The sequence below is a fragment of the Toxoplasma gondii genome, chromosome VIII (assembly GCF_000006565.2).
Source record: "Toxoplasma gondii ME49 chromosome VIII, whole genome shotgun sequence".
Classification (NCBI taxonomy): domain Eukaryota; phylum Apicomplexa; class Conoidasida; order Eucoccidiorida; family Sarcocystidae; genus Toxoplasma; species Toxoplasma gondii.
This window is the reverse complement of record NC_031476.1, coordinates 2,113,385-2,133,861: the sequence shown is the minus strand read 5'-3', so window position 1 is coordinate 2,133,861 and position 20,477 is coordinate 2,113,385. Positions and strand designations below refer to the sequence as shown.

Genomic DNA, 20,477 nt, shown 5'->3' with positions numbered 1-20,477 from the left:
AGAGGCATGCATTTTCGCGTCTTTTCTGTCTGCGAGTTATCGCCTTGCACAGCCTCCTCTGCGCCTCTCCCCGCGCCGACAGCCTGAGCCACCGCCTGCCGTCACTCCGCCTGGACCTCCTGCTTCTCGATTCGAATGGCCACGAGTGCCTCTCGAACTACCTACCTCCTCGCGTTGCCCTAGAAGTACGTAGGACTCCTGAAAACCAACAGAAAAGCATTCCGCTGTGGTCCGTACACCCCAAAGACACTTGATCGAAAATCCAGACAGTGCAAACGGGTGACGCTCAGCCGACACCACGTTTTAGAGGCGTTAGATTCTTCTTAACATCCGAGTTGCTTAAATCGGCGTTCTCACTTCTCTTTTATTCACGAAACACGATACTTTTGCTTCATTTCAATGCCGAAACTCCCAGCCATCACCACATAAAAAGACATGCAAGATTACATACAACACATGGACGCCTATATAGGTGTGTCCACTCGAGTGGGTTAGATTTGCTGGTGGCTCCCCACGATCTTACAGACGGGAAGAAAGTAGCTCATGGTACTTTTTTTTCTTTTCTAGAGATCTAAAGTTCTCTGAAGGAAGAACATCCAGGCAAAACCACAAATTCTCAACCGCAACGACACTTGCCTTGGCCTCAGGGACAACCGACAGGCTTGCCGAAGCCTGGACGTGGAAAGAGACATCGCGTATCTGGGAAAGCAGAGAAGAAAGAGTTGAGATACAGACGCCCAAGTTCTGCAATGATTTCTGACGCATCTGGATCTGGTTTGCTGTTTCATGATATGGGCAGAACCCCAGTAGGTATGTGCTTTGTCGATATGGACATGCGGCCTCGCTCTGCGGCTATCGGCAGTGCACACGGAACCCTTCCAATCCTACTACAGTTTGCTCCTCAGTGAAACCTCCTCGTCATACGAGCATCATCCAACGTGACAATTCGGGGGAGAGAATACTTTTGTTTCTATGTGAGGCACATCAATTAGTCGCTACGGCGACCAGCACGAATTGCGCTGCGACATAAGACATACGCACCGACTCTAAACTGTTTCTTCAGTAGGAAGGTACTAATGTCACGCATGCTTCTCCAGCCATTCAATTCGCGCGCAAAGCGTAGGCACACCCTTGCAAAGTCTCTCACTTTTTTCGTTCTAAATCCCTAAACAGGCACTTGATGATTCGCGTCGAGTGTACGTACACCGTACACTGCTTTCTCGAAGACCTACCTGCTGCTTTAGATCCTCGATTTCTGCAAGGCGTTCTTGAATTCTCTCCGCCAGCCTTTTCCTGAGAGTCCCAACCCACCAAGAAATACCAGCGTCATATATTTTGTACTTGTTTCGAGGATACGAAGCAGACACATGAGGCGAGTTTCGTTCTCATCAGGGATACACTGTTTGCTCGCGTGTTCCAGCAGACCAGAACGCGTCGAGACAGAAGAACCCCCGCAGCACGAACCGGAATGGAAGAAAACCACATTGTCAACACAGCGTTTCAAATTTACACCAAAAACAACAGAACCTCCGTTTCGCACCACAAATGTTCCAGCACAGTTCCCCGGGTCTATCCAATCCATTGCTCTGTCTTGGGAACTCAAAAACTAACCCACAGTTCAACTCTGTTGCTATTTGAAGCTATTTCAGGATTAGTTGAAGCTACGAAAGGTGAAAATTTAAATGTCGACAGCAGGCCAAACCCCGTCGAGGCAGAAGGATCAGAAACAGGAAGCCCAAAAAACTCACTTTTCCTCTTCTTCCTTCTTGCGAGCTTCGCTCGCTTCCTGCTGAAGTCGCTCGTGCAACTGCTGAAGCATAGCATTCTGAGTCGCCAAGCGACCACTCTCCTGAACTAGGGCGGTCGTGTCGGCCTCCAGCTGCATCCAGCAGAAGTAGAAAAAACGAAACGCCTGAGGGGCGAACAAAAGTGTCTCTCGAAGAATCTAATGGACTGATTTCAAACTTGGAACTGTTTTCCAGAGCAGACCGTGCAAACAGAAGTCATCTCAATTTACGTATCAATTATCAGTCATTGAAATCAATCGTAGAAACAAGTCGGTGGTAGGATTGTCGAGTACCGAGTTGAAGTTACTCTAGGGATAAAAAGGCATGGACATGTTCAAAAACGTAAAGGTCCTGAAAGGAGAACGAACTCGCCTCACGTGTCTGTTCCGCGTTTTTTGCAAAGTATGTAGCCTCCCCACTCCACTGTACATGCGTTACACGTGTAGCAGCTGAACCGAAAGTCCAACTTCAGTGTCACTACACTGCTCTGCCTAACCGTGGATGTACGACTGCTTAGAACTGGGAATATGGGGAGTGAATAGCTTCTTATTGTCTGCACAAAAAACAGTTCACTTTGTGTAGTTCCAAACAAACTGAAAAGCACTGAGACTCACATTCGAGGTGGAGGAACCCCGAACCTCGTGCGCTTCACAGAAAAAGCAGAAACTTGCTGCATTGCCAACTGTCCCCAACCAACGGCCGCAGACGGCTCATCGCTTCACTCAACTTCTCCATTTAACGAAGAAATGAAGACGCCCTCGGCAGTTGACGCTGACTGCTTCACATAGTCTCTCGTGCGGCCATGTGTGAAAGATGCGGAGAAGGGCAGCAAACCGCATCAACGGGAAAATGAAAGACGAGAAAAGCTGCAGCTCTCAAAGCGTAGGCTTGTCGGCCTGCCCTCGTGAAGCACGTAGGTGAAGGCTACGACGATGAAACAGAAACAAGTCTGGTGCAAGGAGAGCAAGAAAGTCGAAGAGGAATTGTATATAGAAGCAACAACATGTCAGGTACGAGGGAAGCGACAAACACGAAGAAGAGTTGTACGAGGAAGGAAAACAAGTTTGGTACAAGAAAGAAAAAGAGCTTACTGCAGCCAGAGCTGTCTCCTCCTTGGTCACCTGCGCCTCGAGTTCAGCGACCGTTTGCTGGGCTGTCAAAACACTCGCCTGGCACTCCTGACCCAACAGGGAAAACCGAGGAGAGAAACGCGCCACAGAGTGAGATATTGTGGACCTGCAGTCGTTGCATGCGGCAGACTACAACCCTTCCACGAAAATCGTTCGCGTTTCTCTCAGCGTGCCAGCAAAAGCTCCACTATCGTATTTGTGAGAGAATGTCACGTCGATTTCCAGTTGCGGAAACGCTTCCTAGGGTCTTTCTGTCCCGCTGAAGACAGTCTGTGTCTCTGCAAACGTTTCGGTCTCCAGGAAGAGGAAGTACGCGTCCTCTCGAGCAACAGGCAAGCCGCAAGTGCAAGTACATCAAAGAACGGGCAAGCTGCACTGTTTGGAAAAGCTTCTCTCCCAAACTCCAAGTTTTCTGTCTTCTAAAAGCACCGTTAGCCGCTTCTGAAAAATAGAGTTCTGAACTCTAGGAAGCAGACGGGGCTCTCAGCCATTCAGAGACACACTTACAGCTTCTGAGAGTGTACACGCGAGAACCCTGCACTGCATGCGCGGGTGCTCGAACGCATGGCTGTCTGTAGAAGGCACTTTCTAGCGTATGACAAGGTGCTACCTGTGATTCCATCCGAAAAGTCATTGCCGCTTAGCAACGACTCCGTTCTTCAACCTCCCAATAAACTAGGAATTACAGTGCTCTCGTGTACACGGGCCTTGAACATGCAGCTCGTCACGTGTGAAACGCGCGTTCAGTGCGGTTTACCCCGGATGTGGCGTCTAACATCATTAAGCGAGTTCTGGGACGGAAGTGCTGCATGCACGGAAAAAGAACTATGAATTGTATTTTTGAAAATACTGTCTCCGTAACTGCATGCACGCCTTCTTTTACAGAAGGGACTTTCTTCCCAACTGCATGCACGCCTTCTCGACAAAAACGCTTTCCCCTCAACTGCCTGCAGAACTTCACGAACAACAAATTCTTCTGAACTGCATGCAGGACTCGGCTTACCGCCAGAGGCTGTGCATACATCTGCGCCATGCGCTGAAGCCGGTCCTCGTAGTAGTCGCGCTGGCTGTCTAGCGAGGCGGCGAGCATGTGGTTGAACTCAACGACCCAGCCACTAACTTTTTTCCAGTTTGTGCAGGGCGGCGAATCGCGTGCACTTGGTTCCGACACGCCTCGCTCTCTCTTAGACGACGCATCGAAAGAGGCAGGCTCCTCAGAAAGTGTGCGGCCACCGGCGCCGCAGCCGTCGTCTGTTTCTCCGTCTCGGAGCACCGGAGATCCCGTCGCGGGTTTCGAGAGATCTGCGGAAAGTGGAGCAATCGATCGTCACGTCCCGATATGTAGGGTGGCAATGTCGAAGGATGCTGAAATCCATTACTTGTAGTTCAAAGACGTAACCGACGAAGACATCATCCTCTTTACTTCCTCCGCTTCTTGCAATCTTTCGAGCAGAAAAAGAAGCAGACGCGCGTTCTTTTTGTCGTCGATCTGTGCGTGCATGTGGTGCAAACGCTTGCGAAATCGACCTAAAGCACTAAATATCAGAGCTCGTCTCTTCCCAAGAAAGTTATCCCCTCGTTCGTCGTGACGCAAATCGACGAAAACCCTAGAGTTCAAAAGCCTCCTTTTTTCATTTCTAGGCCCCGGTCCCTGTCGGGCGCCTTCACTCAAGTCGGTCTGGAGTGTAGCTCCGCAACAACCCTCGAAAAAACTGCATGCAGCAATATCTAAATCCCTGCAATGGCCACGCGCTTCACGAGGGGTAAGTTAGAGACGGGTTTACACGAGGTCATTATCCTGTGTATTTTGTCAAAAAGCTCCCCAAATAACCACCCATCCACTGCACACCTTTGGAGCCACGAATCGGTTCTGTCTCCACACTTTGCGTACCTGACGAACCCCCACAGATGCCCTTGCCGCAAAGACAGCACCAGTTTGACTGCCTTTCTTCAGATGCTTCCGGGGATGCAGACTGTGCGTCTTGAAGGCCGGCAAGCGTTTCCTTTCCGGCCTTGTCATCTCCTCCTTCCTGAGTCGCTTGTTCTCCCTCGCGAGTTTTCTCCAGGCATGTCGGGCAAACAAACAAGTCTGCGCATTCGCTGTTTCCAAGAGCGCCGCACCTCTCTGTTGACCCGAACTCTGCCTTCTTCAGACGAGCCGCTTTCGCTTGGCACCGCTTCTGCACGATCAGGTGTACGTACCCCTCACTCACGAAGTCCCAGACGCAGTCAGTGCCCAGCTGGCGGCGACAGATGCGCATGCAGAGAAGAAAGCAGAGAGGAGAAAGGGGTTAAAATAACGTCCTGCGACAGTTGTCCCCTAGTGAACTAAGATGCGTTGTCAGGTAACGCGTGGTGGTGAGTGCAGAGAAGGACACAAGGTAAAGAAACGAAGGGTGGCCAGCAGCTGAGGCGATAGAACAAGAAGGCGACGCTTGCGAGACACATCGATGGACGGAGCCAAGGCTGGAGATATCGCAGAAAGCAGGAAAACGTCAGAAGCTCAGGTCGTAAAAGAAACAGTGACGCCCAAGGATGGAAGCCGTTTCAAGTGTCCTCTTCACTTTTACTCTCATCTTTTCCTGTCACGTACCAGACGAGTCCTTTAATATGCCTACACAGTTCTGTTTCTATTTCCAACGCACACATTTGGGCGTGCACACAAAGATCGGCAAAATACGCATACATATATACAGAATCTCATATGTACGCAAACACACAAATACACACATAGATACATATATATATATATATATACATGTGGAGGTTCCGGTCTCCGTATGGGTCCATTAGCGGATGTGACGTTTCACACACGATGGCGAGTCTCTTTCTCACCTCTAAAGCATGAGGATGTGAAGTTTCTTCAAAGTGCAGTCGCGAGTGTCCCGGTGTGAAGCACCCTTCTTTGTGTCTGTCTGGGGTGTGGGTTTCTTTCTTCCTCCCGACTTCATTTGAAAGACTGTTTTCTCCCCTTGCTCCGCCGTGGGTTTCTCTTTCCTCGCAGGTCTTTTTTTCTGGATTCGTGGACTCTTCTCGCCCTCGCTCGTCATCGCGTTCAGTTTGAGCCTCGATTCCGTCAGACGCCGTCTGCTGATCTCCCACAAACGCCTGCGGATCGGCCTTCCCCGTACGATCGGCGTCTCTCGAACGCAGTACAGGTCTTCCCATGCTTCTGTTGGCTAGCTCTCCTCCCGCTTCTCCACTCTCTCTCCCTTCCTGCGTCCTACCACAGCTGTCTGCCAACGCGGCGAGGGCTTCCAGTCTTCCGTCGCCTTGCACTTCCGAGTTTGCCCGCTGTTCTGTGCCCGCCAAAGAAGACGAAGAAGCCTGTGCGGGGGCAGCTAGAGCAGAAGCATCTGAAGCTGTCTCGCCTAAGGGTGCCAGCGTGTCTCCGCAGCCGATGAAGCCGCAGAGGAGACACGCGCGGACGCCCTCTGTACTTCCACAGACGAAGCAGCACCACGGCTGGTAAGGGTGCTGTTGATATCGGCAAACAGGACAGGAAGGGTCACTCCACTTCCTCAAGCAACTCGAGTGGAACGAGTGGCCGCAAAGCACAGTGACGGCGACGCCTGGAAGAGCTGCGTGTCCTCCCTGCGCGCCGCCTACCCCCTTCTCGACAGCGCTCGACAGCGAGCCCTCACCTAAAGAAAACGGCAAGTCGGACGTCGAAACAGACAACGGGTTCCCCGCGTTCCCACCCGCGCCTCCGCCAGCTGCACAGAGAGCTGGGGCCGTGAAGGCGGGGTTAGAGGCCAGCGGCGGCGAGCACCCAGAGGCGCCAGCGGCGAGACGTCCGCCTTGAGACTCTTGCGACTCATCGTCCGTTTCTCGGGCTTGCAGGAAGGCGATAGGATTCGAAGGAGGCCCGAGGCTCGCCGGCAACGCGGGGGCGACGGGAGCCGTGGGGATTTGAACGCGTTCTAGGCAGACGGCACAGAATTCCTGCTGGGTATCTTCTTGCGTTCGCTGGAGAAAAAACTGCAGTCCTCCGCAAGGCTCGCGAGTGAGGACGTGCTGCCCGCGAAGCTGGTCGCTCTCTCCCACAGACAGCTCGCCGCCGAGGCCGACGAGGCCGTCGCCAACTCGGTCGTCCGCTTCTCCCCATTCAGGCGAATGAAGCGGCGCGGTAGTTGCAGATCGAAAAGAGAAAGAACTCCAGTCCCGGTCAGGATCGGGTGAACCCGCTCTGTCCCAAGTCGCAGCTTCACTGGCTGTCCGTACGCTCCGAGACGGTTCGCGGCGCCGCGCGCTCCGCTCGCGGCTGCCTTCGCCGGGGATAGGTCGCCGACACGATTCCGGCTCCGACAGATGGAGAGAGGCCCCTCGTTTCTCTCTGGCGTCTTCTCCAGACGCGGCGTACTGGGGACGGGGAGAACGGAGCGCAAGTGTGCTCGTCGGTTCCGGCAAAGTCCCCCGTGGCTTTCCAGATTTTTTTCGTTCCGCCTGCTGAAGGCGCGGCGGCCCCGAAGGCGGGCACGAAGGCGGTTCAGCAGGTGAGCAAGAAAACGAGGCGTTGTTGGTATCCGGGCTCACTTTTTTCCCGGACAGTGGAGACGCCACGTCGAAGAGAACCTCTTTGACGATTCGCAGCTCACAGACGGCGGAGTCTCCGTCGACGAGGGGAACTCCGTTGAAAGTGGCAATCGCATCGACGGCCGTGAGGCGGTTGCAGTGCAGCAGAACGAGGTATTCCGCCGTAGTCGGGCCGTGAAGAACTTTCGCTTGCAGGAGGCGGCGGCTGAATGGCGCTAGGAAGTCGCAAAACTCGGCAGGCGAAATGTAGCTGGGAACTCTGGGGGCGACGAGCACGCACTCTTCCTGCAGCCACTGCCAGACGTCGCAGCCGCACGCGTTGCACTTTTGTTTCTGCGAGAAAGGCGCGGGCCCGGCGCTTCCCGACCCGTCGGGTGGAGAAGGCTGAATGAGACGACCGGCCTGTCCGATTTCTCCACCTGACGGGAAAAAAACCGACGAGGCCGCAGTCTGGAGTCCGCTGGCGGGGGACGCAGCAGCGGGCGGCGGGAGATTGCGCAGCAGACGCTCCGCAGTTGCCTGGGAAGGAGTCAAGAAATACCGCAATGTTCCGCTCAGACGCTCAATGGCAGGATTGCCGCACCAGAAGGAAACGTCGCGTGTGAGAAGAGATGCTGTCAAGGATGACGCAACCAGTGCAGGAGTGGGACTCGGCGGCGCTGTACACACACCCGGCGAGTTGGGAACCAGCGACGAGACGGCGGGAGAGAGCGCGGGGGATTGACCAGAAGAAGTCTTCAATTGGGCGCTCGTAAGCTGTTGGAGTGGAAGGGAGGACACACCTGGACCCCCAATGAAAGGCGTCCCTGCTGGCGTCGAAAAAAACGCGGAAAAAAACGCCGCGTCACAACATCCTCGACTGTGCAATGGCGGCACTGGGGAACGAAGCGGGGAGGAAGGAACAGACGCGTCTGGAGTAGAATTTGATTCCATAGCTTCACAACTGAGGTAACGAAGGAGAAAGACCACGGACTTATCCCGTTTCGGAAAGCTCACGGGCAAAATTGGCTTGCGTCACCACTCGGCCACTGCCGTAGATCGTTGACGCTTAACAGTTTTCGCCCTTTGACAGTCGGCTGTCCGCCTTTCATGGGTGAGGAAAGACGTATTCCGTATCAGCATTTTGGATGCCAGTTCGAATTCTCTCCAATGCCGTCTCCAGTGCGTGCGTTGAAACAGCTTTTCGGTCACCAAACGGACTCGGCATGCAACACCCTTCGCGGTGTGTTTCATGCCCCGTCTCACCCGCCGCGCTCCAGCGTACGCGTTGTGATACGCGGAAACTTTGAACAGTCGATCGACAAGAAAGTGCTTCCGGTGAAGAGACAAGGCTGATTATTAACGTGACAGTGAACTTTGCATCGCTGGAATTGAACCGTTACCTCGTGTGAGGACACCGCCGAAGCCGGCTAGCCAAAACAACCAAAAGAAAGATGCAAACTGAGCGTAGTCGGGACACTTGGACACTGTGCAAAGCGATGAAGTTGGCAAAGAAATATAAAGGAGGAAAATGATGTCTTACCGGAAAAGAAACAGTTCGTTTGTTTACTCAAGATCGTGGCCGCCCGCTTTGCGTGCATGCGCAGGCAGCATACGCCGAGACTCATCTGGCCACAGGAGGTTTTTAACTTGCCCTGTGCCTTTCCAGTTTCCTTTCTTTCTAGTGTTTTTTTCAGTTTCTCACAGCTTCCACGCGATCCGTAGTGTGTGTGACTCTGGTTCCGTGTCAAGCATAGAGACCACCAGCGAGTACGTGAGAACCAAGAGCGTGTTTAGTTGCGTATCGAGACAAGCGCGGGCGGTGGTTTATCATCAGTGAAGTACTGTGGTCAGCAGACAGGAAAGTGGAATACAGTGCATACGGGACTAAACGGGGTTTTAAAGCTGCCTGAAGTACGCCAACTCGGAGACAGCAACTAAAATGAGAAGCTGCCCCGTAGAGTACGCTAACATGCCTGCTGCGAGTCAGCGCACCGCAAAGAATTCGCGTCCGCGATGACCAACCGCCAACTCCCGCACGTCCTGAAAAACCTAGCGAGGAGTCGAGGGGAACTGCTCGTAAAAGAGAAGGCCTTGGACTCTGAAAAGCATGCGAATATGTGGCAAGACAACACCGATGTTTTTCAACAACGTGGTTGCTAAAGTGTGTAACATTCCCTTGTAGAAATGCGCCTTCCACATGGTGTTCGGTATTGCTGCCTCTGCAAGCTCTTCTCTCAAGTGCCACTCCAACACGGCTGTGGAAGTGAAACTTGGTTCCTGAAAACTGCACCAGCTGAAATGTTGAAGCAGCTAACCAGCCCAGGGAGAGGCGATCTTTTCTAGGCGCCCCATCAGGTTGCCTCTCGAAACGAGGGCGATGTGTTATAGACGGAAGCAGCTTCTCTTACAGAAATAAACGTAGTTTTCTTGTGCCGATAGACCGGGACACACACAACACACAAACGATACGTACTGCGAGCGACAAAAAACGACAGAAACGTGTGCTGACTACTGAAAAGTTGCCGATACTACAGGTGCCATATGGGTTTAGGACTCCGTACGCGGGCATCACGAATGTTCTTCATCAATGAAACGCTGCATATTCATGTAAATGCGCAGATAGACTGGATGGTGTGGCCAGTTCCGACAATAGCGATATAGTAAGCATCCCGGAACGGGAGGTCCTGCCCCTGCACAGTAACGCGTCGGTCATTTTCCTTGTCGCACGCAATGCCGGCCAGTGCTCGCAGAAAAAAAACGCATAAAACCGTCTTTGTGGCCGACGCACTAGTCTGTTTCCTTTTGTGACCGCGAATAGAAGGATTGCGATCACGAGAGGTTTTGCGAGGGCTGCATCGTGCCGTGCAATCCGGAACGAGAGCTCGTTTCGACAGTTCTCTAGAGGGGAGGATGCCCTTCCTTCAGCGAAGGGTATGTAACCGGCGACATAGAAGGGAAATCTGTTTCTCTGATTCCTCTTTTGTTTAACCCGTTTACCAAGGTAATGGGGACGCGTGCAGGTACCACGTTCCTTTGTGCACACGCCTGTCGCTAAGGCTGGTACGGCCGCGCGGCCTGTTTTCTGAGCCAGAGGACCACCCACGTAGAAGGCAATCGAAAAAAAAGTGTCGTCTCTTGTGAACCCTTTTCAACGCGTATTTGTTTCAGTGAAGGAAACAAATTAGTCTTACTGTCCGGGGGAGAATTCGGAAGCTTGGAAAGTGCAGATGAAGTTGCATTTGCAAGGCAAAGCGTGGCGGCAGAGCGATTGGCGACCATGTTGGTGTCTAGATCGATGTCTTGAAGTTGGCGGGCGGCCGCGTGCGGAACCCTGTCACCCTCCTAGTACTTTACCACAGAGCGGCTGGTTCCGCTCAACCACACTTTGTGTTTTCCCCTCCGATTTTTTGCCCCTTTCTTTGATTCGAACGACCTTCGTGGACTTGCGGGAACTTTAATTTGTTCGCACCGGAGAACTCTAGGCTGCCACATTGCAGTGTTCCAACCGGAGTGGAGTGCAGCGTTCTGGAACCTACCACCACGGTTTTTCGCGCAGTGGGGGACGTCTTCCTCGCTTCGTTCTTGCTACCTCTCTGTGTTTAAAGCACAAGTGAATCGTTGTCTCCGACATCTTCTCTTCGATTTCCTTTGGAAGGTTTGTGACTCACACAAGCCGGCTCTGGCGGTCATCTGGGGCACACAACGCCGCGTGCGTGTGCGCCACCCCCTCCAACCGGGTTATGAAAAGCTAGTCAGTCGCATGCGGAGAACGAAACAAATGATTTTTTCCATGAAAAACGAAACTGTGTAGCGACTTTTTTCTCACGTGCCCTCGCCTCCTGCTTACACACCTGTCAGGACTTCTCCGCAGCTGTCTGATCTGCGAAGATGCCGAGCTCTCGGGGTAAGACTCCCCCGACGTGTGGTGGTCACGACAGCTCGGAACGCAAAAAAGCGGGTGTCAATGCCGAAGCCTCAGAGCCAAGCAGCGTGTCCGAAATGTCGGTTACCGCGTTCACGGCTTTGAAGGCGCATTTGCAGTGTGCAGATGAGCAGAAACTCAACGACTTGTTCGCATTTGTTTCGCGCCGGTCCTCGTTGGCCAGTGCTCTGTCCTGCGCCACTCCCAGGGGAACGGCGGCAGACACCTTCAGAGAGTCTGTCACAACGCCATGCGGCATGGACTTCGCTACCGCTTCTTCGTGGGTTTCTCAGTCTGCTCGAAAAGCTGCGAGAAGTGGTGCGGTGAACGGCGCCCGAGAGCCCGTCTCCCCCCTTCCGTCGGCACACAAAACCGGCCTGCACCCGTCGACCTCTGTGGTGTTTGCCTCACAAAAGGTTGCCTGTGCCTCGAAAACACTTCTGTCATCTCATTTGGACTCGGGTGCGCGTGTGCCTTTCCTTTCGGAGGCCCAAGACAACTTCTCCACCACGACGACGTCGTGCCCGGAGCCGTCTCGCCCAGCGAGGGTGTCCACATCTTCGTCGTGGTCGTCCACCTCGCCTTTCGCTGCCGCCAGTTTCTTCGTTACGCAAGAGGGTTTGGGTTCGACATCGTTCTGCCACTTTGACGGACCGCTTTCTCCGGATTGCTCGCCGAACGGTAGTCTGTCCAGCGACGTACCCGCTGTGTTTGAGCCCAAGGCGTCGCCTGCCTCCGCTAAAAAGTCTTTCAAACTCTGTAGACAGCTGGCTTCGCCGGGGTCCGCTCGCACGTCTGAGGAGTCTCAGCGTGCCTGTGAGACGGGCGGAGCTGCGGAGTCCTCTGTCCCGAGGGGCAGGCAAAAGAAGGCGTCTTGGCGCGACCAGAACGGAGACGACAAACGCGCCTCTCCTGTAAAGCTGCGTGCGTCTCCAAGGTTTTCTCCCGGTGCAGTGAAACTCTCAGCGAGAAAGACCACAAACGGCAGCACACCTCTGTCTGTTCGCACGCCCACGAGGTCTAGTCCGCGTCTCCAGCTTCGTGCCCCGTCGCCAACGCGGGCAGGCGATTCGCGGCTCCGTTCTGAGGGGGGTGACAGTTCTCGGCAACGATCTATCAGAAAGGGAAAGGGTCAACAGATAACCTCGAAGCTAGCGTCCCCGAGGAAGGCGTCGCAAGGCAACATCCTCCACGAAAGCGTCGCAGAGCCTGTCGAGACCGCTTCGGCAGGCGGTGGTGCAGGCGAAAGGTCTCACGCTTTGAACTGCAGCAATCAGAAGAAATCTGCCGCGAAAAAAAAGGATGAATCTGCCGGCGTCTCAGCTGGATGTCGCCGCAGGTCGAACACTGGTTCTCGCGGTACTTCTCCGAGGAAAGAAACGCCGCGTCCTGCGTCGAAGCAGAGACAGAAAGGAGCCCGGAAAACCAAAATTGCCAAGAGCACCTTGACCTCCGAGCAGACGGCGGTCGACGGACCTACAGAAGAAACGCCTGAGTTTGAAGCCTATTCCATTTCACTCTCGCCGTCGTTGTCGCTTGTGAAGCGAGGGCGTGACACAGATGACTATGGAGCGGTTCCAAACTCCAAGCGGAAGAAGCATCAGCTTAAGAAAGAAACTGTCGAACGGCCGTTGGAAAGTGTAAAAACAGTCGATGGCACAACCGACAGTGTCTGTACCTCCCGTGGCACATCCAAAACAGACAACGAACACGCACTGGTTGACGAGGAGTCCGCGCCTGAGCCAGACCCACGAAACGCGGCCGTAAGTCGTGCTTCCTCTCGGTTCTACCACATATTCTTCACAAATCCAAGTACTACTGTATCTGCATGTACATCCACACATATATGCATGACACACAAAGTATATGTGTGACTGTCTGTGTCTCCCTGTGTCGATCTCTACCTACAGCGCGCATGAAGGAGGTGAAGGTTGCTGAAGGGGTTGACTCATGAAAAATGAATTGTTTTGTTGTGTTCCGTAGGTTGTGAACGGTCCCACAATACAAACGCCTCTCTCGGACCTTGTCTTTGTGAAGCCAGTGACAAGCCTGTCTGACCACATTTCCGCGGATGACGGCGATGCAAGGCATTTCTTGCTTCCGAATGGAATGATGCCCAGTTCGGAAGCGGACTGGAGAACGGAGGAACAAAATGAAGACGAAGAAATGCGAGAAGCTCCGCGACCCAAGATCAAAGGGCTGTACGAGTCCAGTGACAAAGCACGACGGATGCTCTCCACTGCATCGACCGTCTCAGGAGGAGGCGCTTCGAACCCGCCGCTTAGGCTCCTCGTTGCGGACGCCCCGCACAGTCCTGAAATTGACACAGGAGCATTCTGTTCACCCGCTCTCTCTTCCAGCGAAGCGCCTGCCGAGCCGCCTGCCTTCTTCCACCACAAAGTCTTGCGCCCGACTCCGCCGGTTGCAGAGGCCCCCGAGTTCGATCTTGGTCTGTTCATGGTGCGAACTGCGGCGCTCTCAAAGCATGCAGACGATGTTGTCCCCTGTCTTGCGGATAAGGAGGTATGTGGCAATCTTTTTGGGTGTGAGACAGGTTTGTACCGACCTGTACACCCTCTATGAGGTCATCGTCTCTCGGCGCTCATGTTACCCGGGATCTGCTGTTCTGTATTTGCAGCTGATGGAGTTCTCCATTGTTCCTCAAAAATATATCACTCCGTCAGTCACGGAGAAGCCGACCCAAACTCTACAAGAGAGATTTCTGCACATGAAACTCCTCGCAGACATACCGAAAGTAAGCAAGGATGCTGTGTTTTATAACTGGGGACATATTCAGTCCTTGGTCCTGTAATGTCTGTGGTTTTTGGTTATCTTGTGCGAGTGTGGATACTGATCCATGTTACACAGCTCTACATTATATAACGGCCGTAAGGTACTCCCGGGATAACAGGTCAGATAATTTTGAGGCCTGTAATCGTCGGTGTGTATCAGCGTCTGACACGGAGTGCGTCTCCTAGTTTCAGTCACCTCCATTCAATATCGGTTACCTGCATATACACTGTACGGCTGTGCTTGTTGCAGGTCGATGGGACGTATCAAATCGGTCTTGACATGAAAGAGGCAACCTGGTATAGACCAAAGAATCCCGAGACAGGCATGGCGAAGCCTAACGGGAAAGGAACGGCTATGAAGAAATTACTTGAGGAGCAAGAACGCTGGAACCCATTCTCAGTTTTTGGCTCGTCGTTGCCTTGTGTAGAGTTGGATGACGTCTTTGACTATGAGGTAAGCTTTTTGTGCACGTGGGTGTATAAGTCGACGGAGCGTGCTGTGGCTGATGATAATGCATCCTGCGTCAGCGTCTCAACTCACTGCGATCTGCTTACAGGTGTACAGCACAACTGCTCCTTCAGCACGTGTATCTCACCCTCTGTTCCGCCGGTTGGCTCAGTTCTATGAGTTCAAGGATCTCTGGAAAACGGTGACCCCAGCAGAATGGGATAAGGTTCGTTCTTCGTTCAAAACGCATTGGAAGAAACAGTACAAGTTGGATCTGGACTGGCGAAACGACCCCGTCACCGTTGAAGAGTTTATGTGGATGTTGGAGGCGAACGGACAGGTGAGCTTTGCTTCTTTCGATACTCTTTGCAGCCATCCTGATAGCCAGCCACAGCGTCATTCTGGGGTTTTGTCGGTGTTTCCCCTGTTGATTTGCAGACTGATGACAAGACGGAGACCGTCTTCCACGCCGAGGTGTGTTTTTGTGTAACGCCAAACCCAACTGAAAATTTCGCTTGGAACGACCCCCGATGTCACAAGTATCAGGTGAGTATGTATGTGTGAGCGCGGAGCAGCTGCAGCAGACTCGGTTAGTTTCTTCTAATATTCAATTCAGCAGTGAAATGCTGTTGTATCCGATCGTCTTTATAGGCGCCGAGACCTTCAATGAGCCACCACTTGCACGAACGCCTGAACGACGACGAAAACACATCACCCAACTCTCCAGGACCAAAAGCTTCAATCCAACACGAAGTTTGTCAAGTAAAGCGACGCAGTGTAGACGATGCACTTCCCCGGCGTCTTTCGATTGGTTCCTTTGAGTCTGGGAGTGCACGGCGGCGGTCGCTAACGGATGCGTTCAGTCCCGAATGTTCCAAATTCAGGAGAGATGTTCTTTCCTAGGATAAGCCGTCCAGCGAGGCTTGTTTACCCATGCAGATGGGTCGGTGATATTTGTTCCCGCACCAGATGCCGTGTTCATTCCGTTTTTCCGGCTGTTCTCGTGGTGCCGACTTGAGTTGATTCCTGTACCATTGTAAAAGTGTAGATCTGGAGTGTCGGTCACAGAAGTTAAGACACAGTGAAGGAACGCAAGTTCAATTATGGTCTTGTCTTCGTTGCCAGAAATCCATGTCGATACACACTGTGCTCTAGCACACAGGTCTCGCTTCTACGTCTGTGTTACAGTAGATAGCTCCCGTAAAAGAGTAAAGAGCACTATGGTGAGAAAATGTCAATCTCGTGAGTCCCTTCTTTTAATGATTGAGTAAAGATAGTTGTCTTCTGTTTCCTGATTGAAGAACATCCGAGGTTATAAAAAGGGCCAGTGCTTCGAGAAAATTTTGCGAAAGAGCTCTGAAGAAGGCAGTCTGATGGGGCTGGCGGGTGTCACGAAAACAGAGCTTTCCTACGTGGCTGGAAGGACGGGCGGAAGCATTCTCAGATGCTCCATGCCCTTTAGTGGTTCTCTGTTGCTCGATAGGATATACGTTTTCTATTTTATCTGACAACACAACTTACCTTCAGGTGAAGGAGGCTGTCCAGCGGGCCCTTTTCTGGTAGCCGGGCTGAATGGAATAGCTTCTCTCGCAAGGCAGACAGATGCGGTGACTGAAGCAGATAAACATTCGGTCATAGAGGTAACATCGGCTGTATTTTATATACCTTGAGTCCCTCCAGAGGGGCTTGCTCCGCTTCACTGAATACACAGTGAGGTTCGACGCTCCCAAGCCAGAAGGCAGAAGCCACTATTTACTTTCGTTTTCCAGTTGCGTCTAGCGCAGACCTGAGGCCGAAGCGTCAGAGACTAGCATAGGATCAGGCAATAACTTTATATGATCCAGCCTACTTAGCATGTTTTGCATCTCCAGTCTCCGGGGCCAACATCGCTGCGGGTGGAAAAGAATGTTTTGATGTACACATTGGCTTGCGTCATCGGGACAGCCACCTTTTAGCGTTTTCTTGCCGTCGGAGAACGTTAGAGATACAGTGATCGGTCCACCTTCCGCAGCGTCATTGTTTGCAAAAGGTAGCAGAGTCTGTTCCTCCAACTCAGTTCTTAACCGAGAAACGCATGCCTCTTCTTTGCGTAGGATTTCTTTCTCTTCCGATAGCTACGGGATATGAAACGTCATAGATGCTTCTTCTGTCGTGATGAATACAAGATCTACCTTTTTTCTAGCTTCTTCGACCTTCTGTGACAGCTCCGAACGCAGACGAGTTGACTCTGCTCGGAACATTGCGTCGCACTCTGCCACCTGCTACCACGTGATACGGTTTCCGATCGCATCCATAAACGTTTTTTACTTCGCGCTGCTCCAGTGCTGTCCTAACAATGGAATTCGGTGCCATGATTTCTTCGATCTTTTTAGTGTGTTCCTTAGTCAGAGCTGGTGACCACCAATGATTTGCTGCAGTCAGGTTCACAAACTGTGCTCGCAAGGCCCACCTTCTTTTACTCTGTTGTATCTGTCATGCACCTCGGCTATAAGCATCTCCTGTTTCTCCTGAATTCGATCCGGTACAGGGTTGTTTGGTCAAGTATCTCTGGTGTGCTGTATACCTTTTCTGTTTTCGTTTGCTCGGCAAGACGTTGCAACTTGACCAGCTCCTCCAAAGCATGTTCCTTCGTGGTAATTTCCGCCTGCAGCGTTTGGAGACGCTCGGCCGTCATATTTGAACAGCTGACCATGCACTCTTTAATCGAACTTCACAACAGCAGAATCCAAGTCCTTACACTCTTCTCGCTTCCTCCATACACAACGAAACAGCTTCCGACTCTTGAATTTCACGTGCCACCACGTCAATTTCTGAAAGGAAAAGTTAAAGTTGTGTTGGTGTTCTGCCTCCAAGTATGACTCACCCTCCTTTAGCGCCATGTCGCCGGATTCTGTGCGTTTGATAGCATCAAGAAGGCAATGATATGCTTGCTCTTGTTGGAGAATCTGAAGCGTTTCTAGCATAAGGCACTTCTAAGTCGCTTTGATCTTGTATTAGTCACCTCCTTTCCCAACGCGGTCAATGTTTCTGCTGCTCGGTCGACTACATTGCCCGAAAGGGCTAGCGTCACACCTGCCTCAGTCGGAAGCGCCAACAGAAAGTCCTCCTGAATTCACTGGCGATGAGATGCCCTCTCACGGGGAGTCTCTAGCCAACCAGACCTTCTCAATTTTGAGGCTTTGTAGCAGCTCCAGTTCTGACCTAATTTCTTCGGCTTGCATTGACAAATTCTCGCTTTGCCCGTGACGCTGGTGGAGCATTTGCACCAGTGCAGCGTTTTCTTCGTGAAGCTGAACATTCCTTTGCTCCTTTTCCTGAGTGCTTCTGCTTTGCGAATTAGTCTCTCGAAGCTGCACCCATCACACCACCAGAGCTTACAGGCGGATATTGGTGAGCGTCTCCTCACAAAGATATATCTGCAATTAAATAACCCGGTTGGTGTCAGGCGGTCTGCCCCGGACTAGCAAAGTCATGGTTACCTCCTTTCTAACTCCTGGAAGTTCCGATGCAGAAGCATTTAAAGTTTTCGACAGCTCATTTAACTCTGTTTGCAGATCTGTGAGAGTCTGCAACGCTCGAGCCTCATGTAAGTGGCCTTCACATCTATTAAAGACGCTGCACCTGTTGAAGCGATGGAAAATCGGTTTCCATATCAGTTATCCTTTTGTCAAGGAGCGTCAGACAGAATGCTTGACTGTCGGTTTGGCATTTGATCATGCTCAAGGACGCGCGATCCCGCTGCAGTATATCCTCAACCTCTGTCAGTTTCTGAACAAGGGACAACGCCTCCTCGCTCTTCAGGCAATTTGCGTGCCTCACGGAGTCGAGTTGCTTGTGCTGGTTCTAGTATAAGCATCATTTGACACCAGAGAGCAATTGAACGTGGAAATACCAGTTCTCCCAACAGGACTGCTTTCATCTGTTTCTCTTTTTCGGCTCCTAGTTTGGCTGCTTCCAGGTTTGTTTGCAGAGAGTTTATGTCGCGCTCCCTGGCACAACATTTCGCCTCCAGCTCTTCACATTGTTGGCATCTCTCCCGAGCCTGAGCAAAACCTTTTGGGAGTGTGAAGCTACGTAGCGTTGCCTGATTCTCCTTACCATCTCAGCAAGGGAGGTACAAGAGTGAAGCAGATGTTCTTGTTCTTGAATTCTTTCTTTGGCGTGCTGGGATATTTTTTTGATTTCCTGTTTTATCTGTGGATTTCGTTAGTTCAAGTTAGGTGAAGGGAGACGTCAGCTGCGTCGAACCTCACCTGCTTAACTTCTCCTTGATTGCTATTCATAAGAGCAGCGGCTTCCTCCACTTGTTCCTTTAAGCGGTCTCTTTTCACCGACAGACTGTCCCGTTTTTTAAACACTGTATCTATTACGCTGCGCACTTCGGATGCGGTTTCCACCATTTTCTCCGTCAGTAGGACACTTGGAAGGATTCCCGCTGACGAATCTGAGCTGCTCCCGACCAGATTTTCGAGCGATAAGAGAAGAGGCTTGCAGGCTTTCTCCACTGCAGCCTCAAACTTCTCAGCAGCGGCCAGCTCTCTTCGGATTTCTAGCAGATGCTTCTGAAGACGTGCATTCAAAGGGTTGGCTGAAAAACTACCGATGTAAAACCAGCATGTCCTAATCACAGACTGAGGATTACCTTCGACGGCATGATTTTTGATGGTCAATGACAACGAGTGGATACTGGCTCCCACAGATTCCAAACAGTTGTGTGACTCCGGTGAGTTGTCAGTGTGCAGTCTGAGCTTTTTGCTGCCCGGACAGGGGCTAGGCAGCAAACGGCCCTGTCCATTGGAGGTCGTATGTATAACATCCATGATAAACAACAGCTGGCGTTCCCAATCTAACAACAGGGACCAAGGAAAGCACGTACGCAACTATGGTTCGAGGTGTCGTAAATGAGGTCGTTTTTTTTGAGTGACAGTGTGGTTGTCTCGTACAGAGTTATAGACAAAGCGGGACCCACGGCGACACGAGGCTTTTGTAATGACGACTCGGGTGTATATACAGCTTAGGATGTGAGTGGTGACATTTCAACCAGCACGGTATTTGACTTGCTGTCGCGCAGGAGTGGTCAGTGACTGTCAGGCCACAGTCAAGACAAGCAGCACCACAAGCTCCGTCACTGGCGAATCCGGTTATTCGTTTAGCAATGCCCAATCCGATTGTGTGCATCACTCGCTCGCAGGTGTGGGTTAAGTCTCGTCGTTTCATGTCAAACACTTGGAGGTGGCAGAGGCTCGTACGAAGAAGACTCGCGCGAACGGACACCGAGTGACCTGTTCTCAAAGCATGACTGTCGGTGCTGGCTCCGTGCGCCGGAATGCCCGCGTGTCGTGATGGAGGCGTTGTGAAACCAACAATTCTTCAATGATGTCGGAAGAAAGAACTTCAGCTAGGGAAAAAGTAATTAAATCTTGAGGAAAGGATATGCGACAAGAAAGGCGCGGTACCGGCTGGGATCGAACCAGCGACCTTGTGGTTAACAGCCACACGCTCTAACCGGCTGAGCTACGGAACCTGGAAGGCGATATCTTCCGGATGTCTCCACTTATTTCGCATGCAAGTCGTCGGGATTTCGCTTTCGTGGAGGGCTTGTCTTGTCAGAGTGCACTGTGTAAAACGATAGTGTCACAGAATCTGCGTCGCTGTTCATCTTCATCCATACACTTGGAAGCGTCTATTCTTAGGCAAATGGGACGTTTTTGAGTTGGTTTTTGCCTTTCGACTTCTCTGTCCACAGTTCGAGTTGAGTCCCGTCCCATTTCCCCCCATTTTTCCCCCTTGGGTGTAAAGCAGGGCCACGGCTTTCTCCAATTTCTTTGCGGACCGTCCCTCCTCTGCGTTCCGTTGAATTTCGGCGTTCTGCTCGTTTCC

The 20,477-nt window shown here is 52.1% G+C and overlaps 3 protein-coding genes and 1 non-coding gene across 4 annotated transcripts; 1 reads left to right on the top strand and 3 right to left on the bottom strand.

The window, feature by feature from the left end:
• Positions 1-36: 36 nt before the first annotated feature.
• TGME49_232510 (hypothetical protein) lies at positions 37-8,386 on the bottom strand (the record flags this gene model as incomplete). The annotated part of the gene is made up of 8 exons (XM_002368079.1): positions 37-198; positions 637-699; positions 1,233-1,293; positions 1,749-1,879; positions 2,879-2,965; positions 3,921-4,219; positions 4,809-5,157; positions 5,753-8,386. The coding sequence occupies 8 exons, from the start codon at positions 8,384-8,386 to the stop codon at positions 37-39; spliced, it is 3,786 nt and encodes a 1,261-aa protein (XP_002368120.1).
• A 2,937-nt stretch (positions 8,387-11,323) lies between these two features.
• Positions 11,324-15,920, top strand: TGME49_232500 (hypothetical protein; the record flags this gene model as incomplete). Its single annotated transcript, XM_018780329.1, has 7 exons — positions 11,324-13,120; positions 13,341-13,880; positions 13,996-14,112; positions 14,400-14,603; positions 14,707-14,937; positions 15,036-15,143; positions 15,249-15,920. The coding sequence occupies 7 exons, from the start codon at positions 11,324-11,326 to the stop codon at positions 15,498-15,500; spliced, it is 3,249 nt and encodes a 1,082-aa protein (XP_018636813.1). The 3' UTR covers positions 15,501-15,920.
• Positions 15,816-19,552, bottom strand: TGME49_232475 (hypothetical protein; the record flags this gene model as incomplete). The annotated part of the gene is made up of 22 exons (XM_018780328.1): positions 19,240-19,552; positions 18,851-19,185; positions 18,696-18,791; positions 18,490-18,639; positions 18,219-18,434; positions 18,077-18,163; positions 17,976-18,013; positions 17,759-17,921; positions 17,599-17,703; positions 17,461-17,542; positions 17,335-17,407; positions 17,161-17,281; positions 17,047-17,104; positions 16,905-16,987; positions 16,769-16,855; positions 16,546-16,711; positions 16,447-16,486; positions 16,354-16,383; positions 16,263-16,296; positions 16,119-16,208; positions 16,010-16,066; positions 15,816-15,953 (listed from the first exon to the last, which is right to left on the bottom strand). The coding sequence occupies exons 1-22, from the start codon at positions 19,415-19,417 to the stop codon at positions 15,816-15,818; spliced, it is 2,427 nt and encodes an 808-aa protein (XP_018636814.1). The 5' UTR covers positions 19,418-19,552.
• A 495-nt stretch (positions 19,553-20,047) lies between these two features.
• TGME49_232460 lies at positions 20,048-20,121 on the bottom strand. The gene has a single exon. It is a non-coding gene; the product is annotated as a tRNA-Asn (tRNA).
• Between the last annotated feature and the right edge of the window lie 356 nt (positions 20,122-20,477).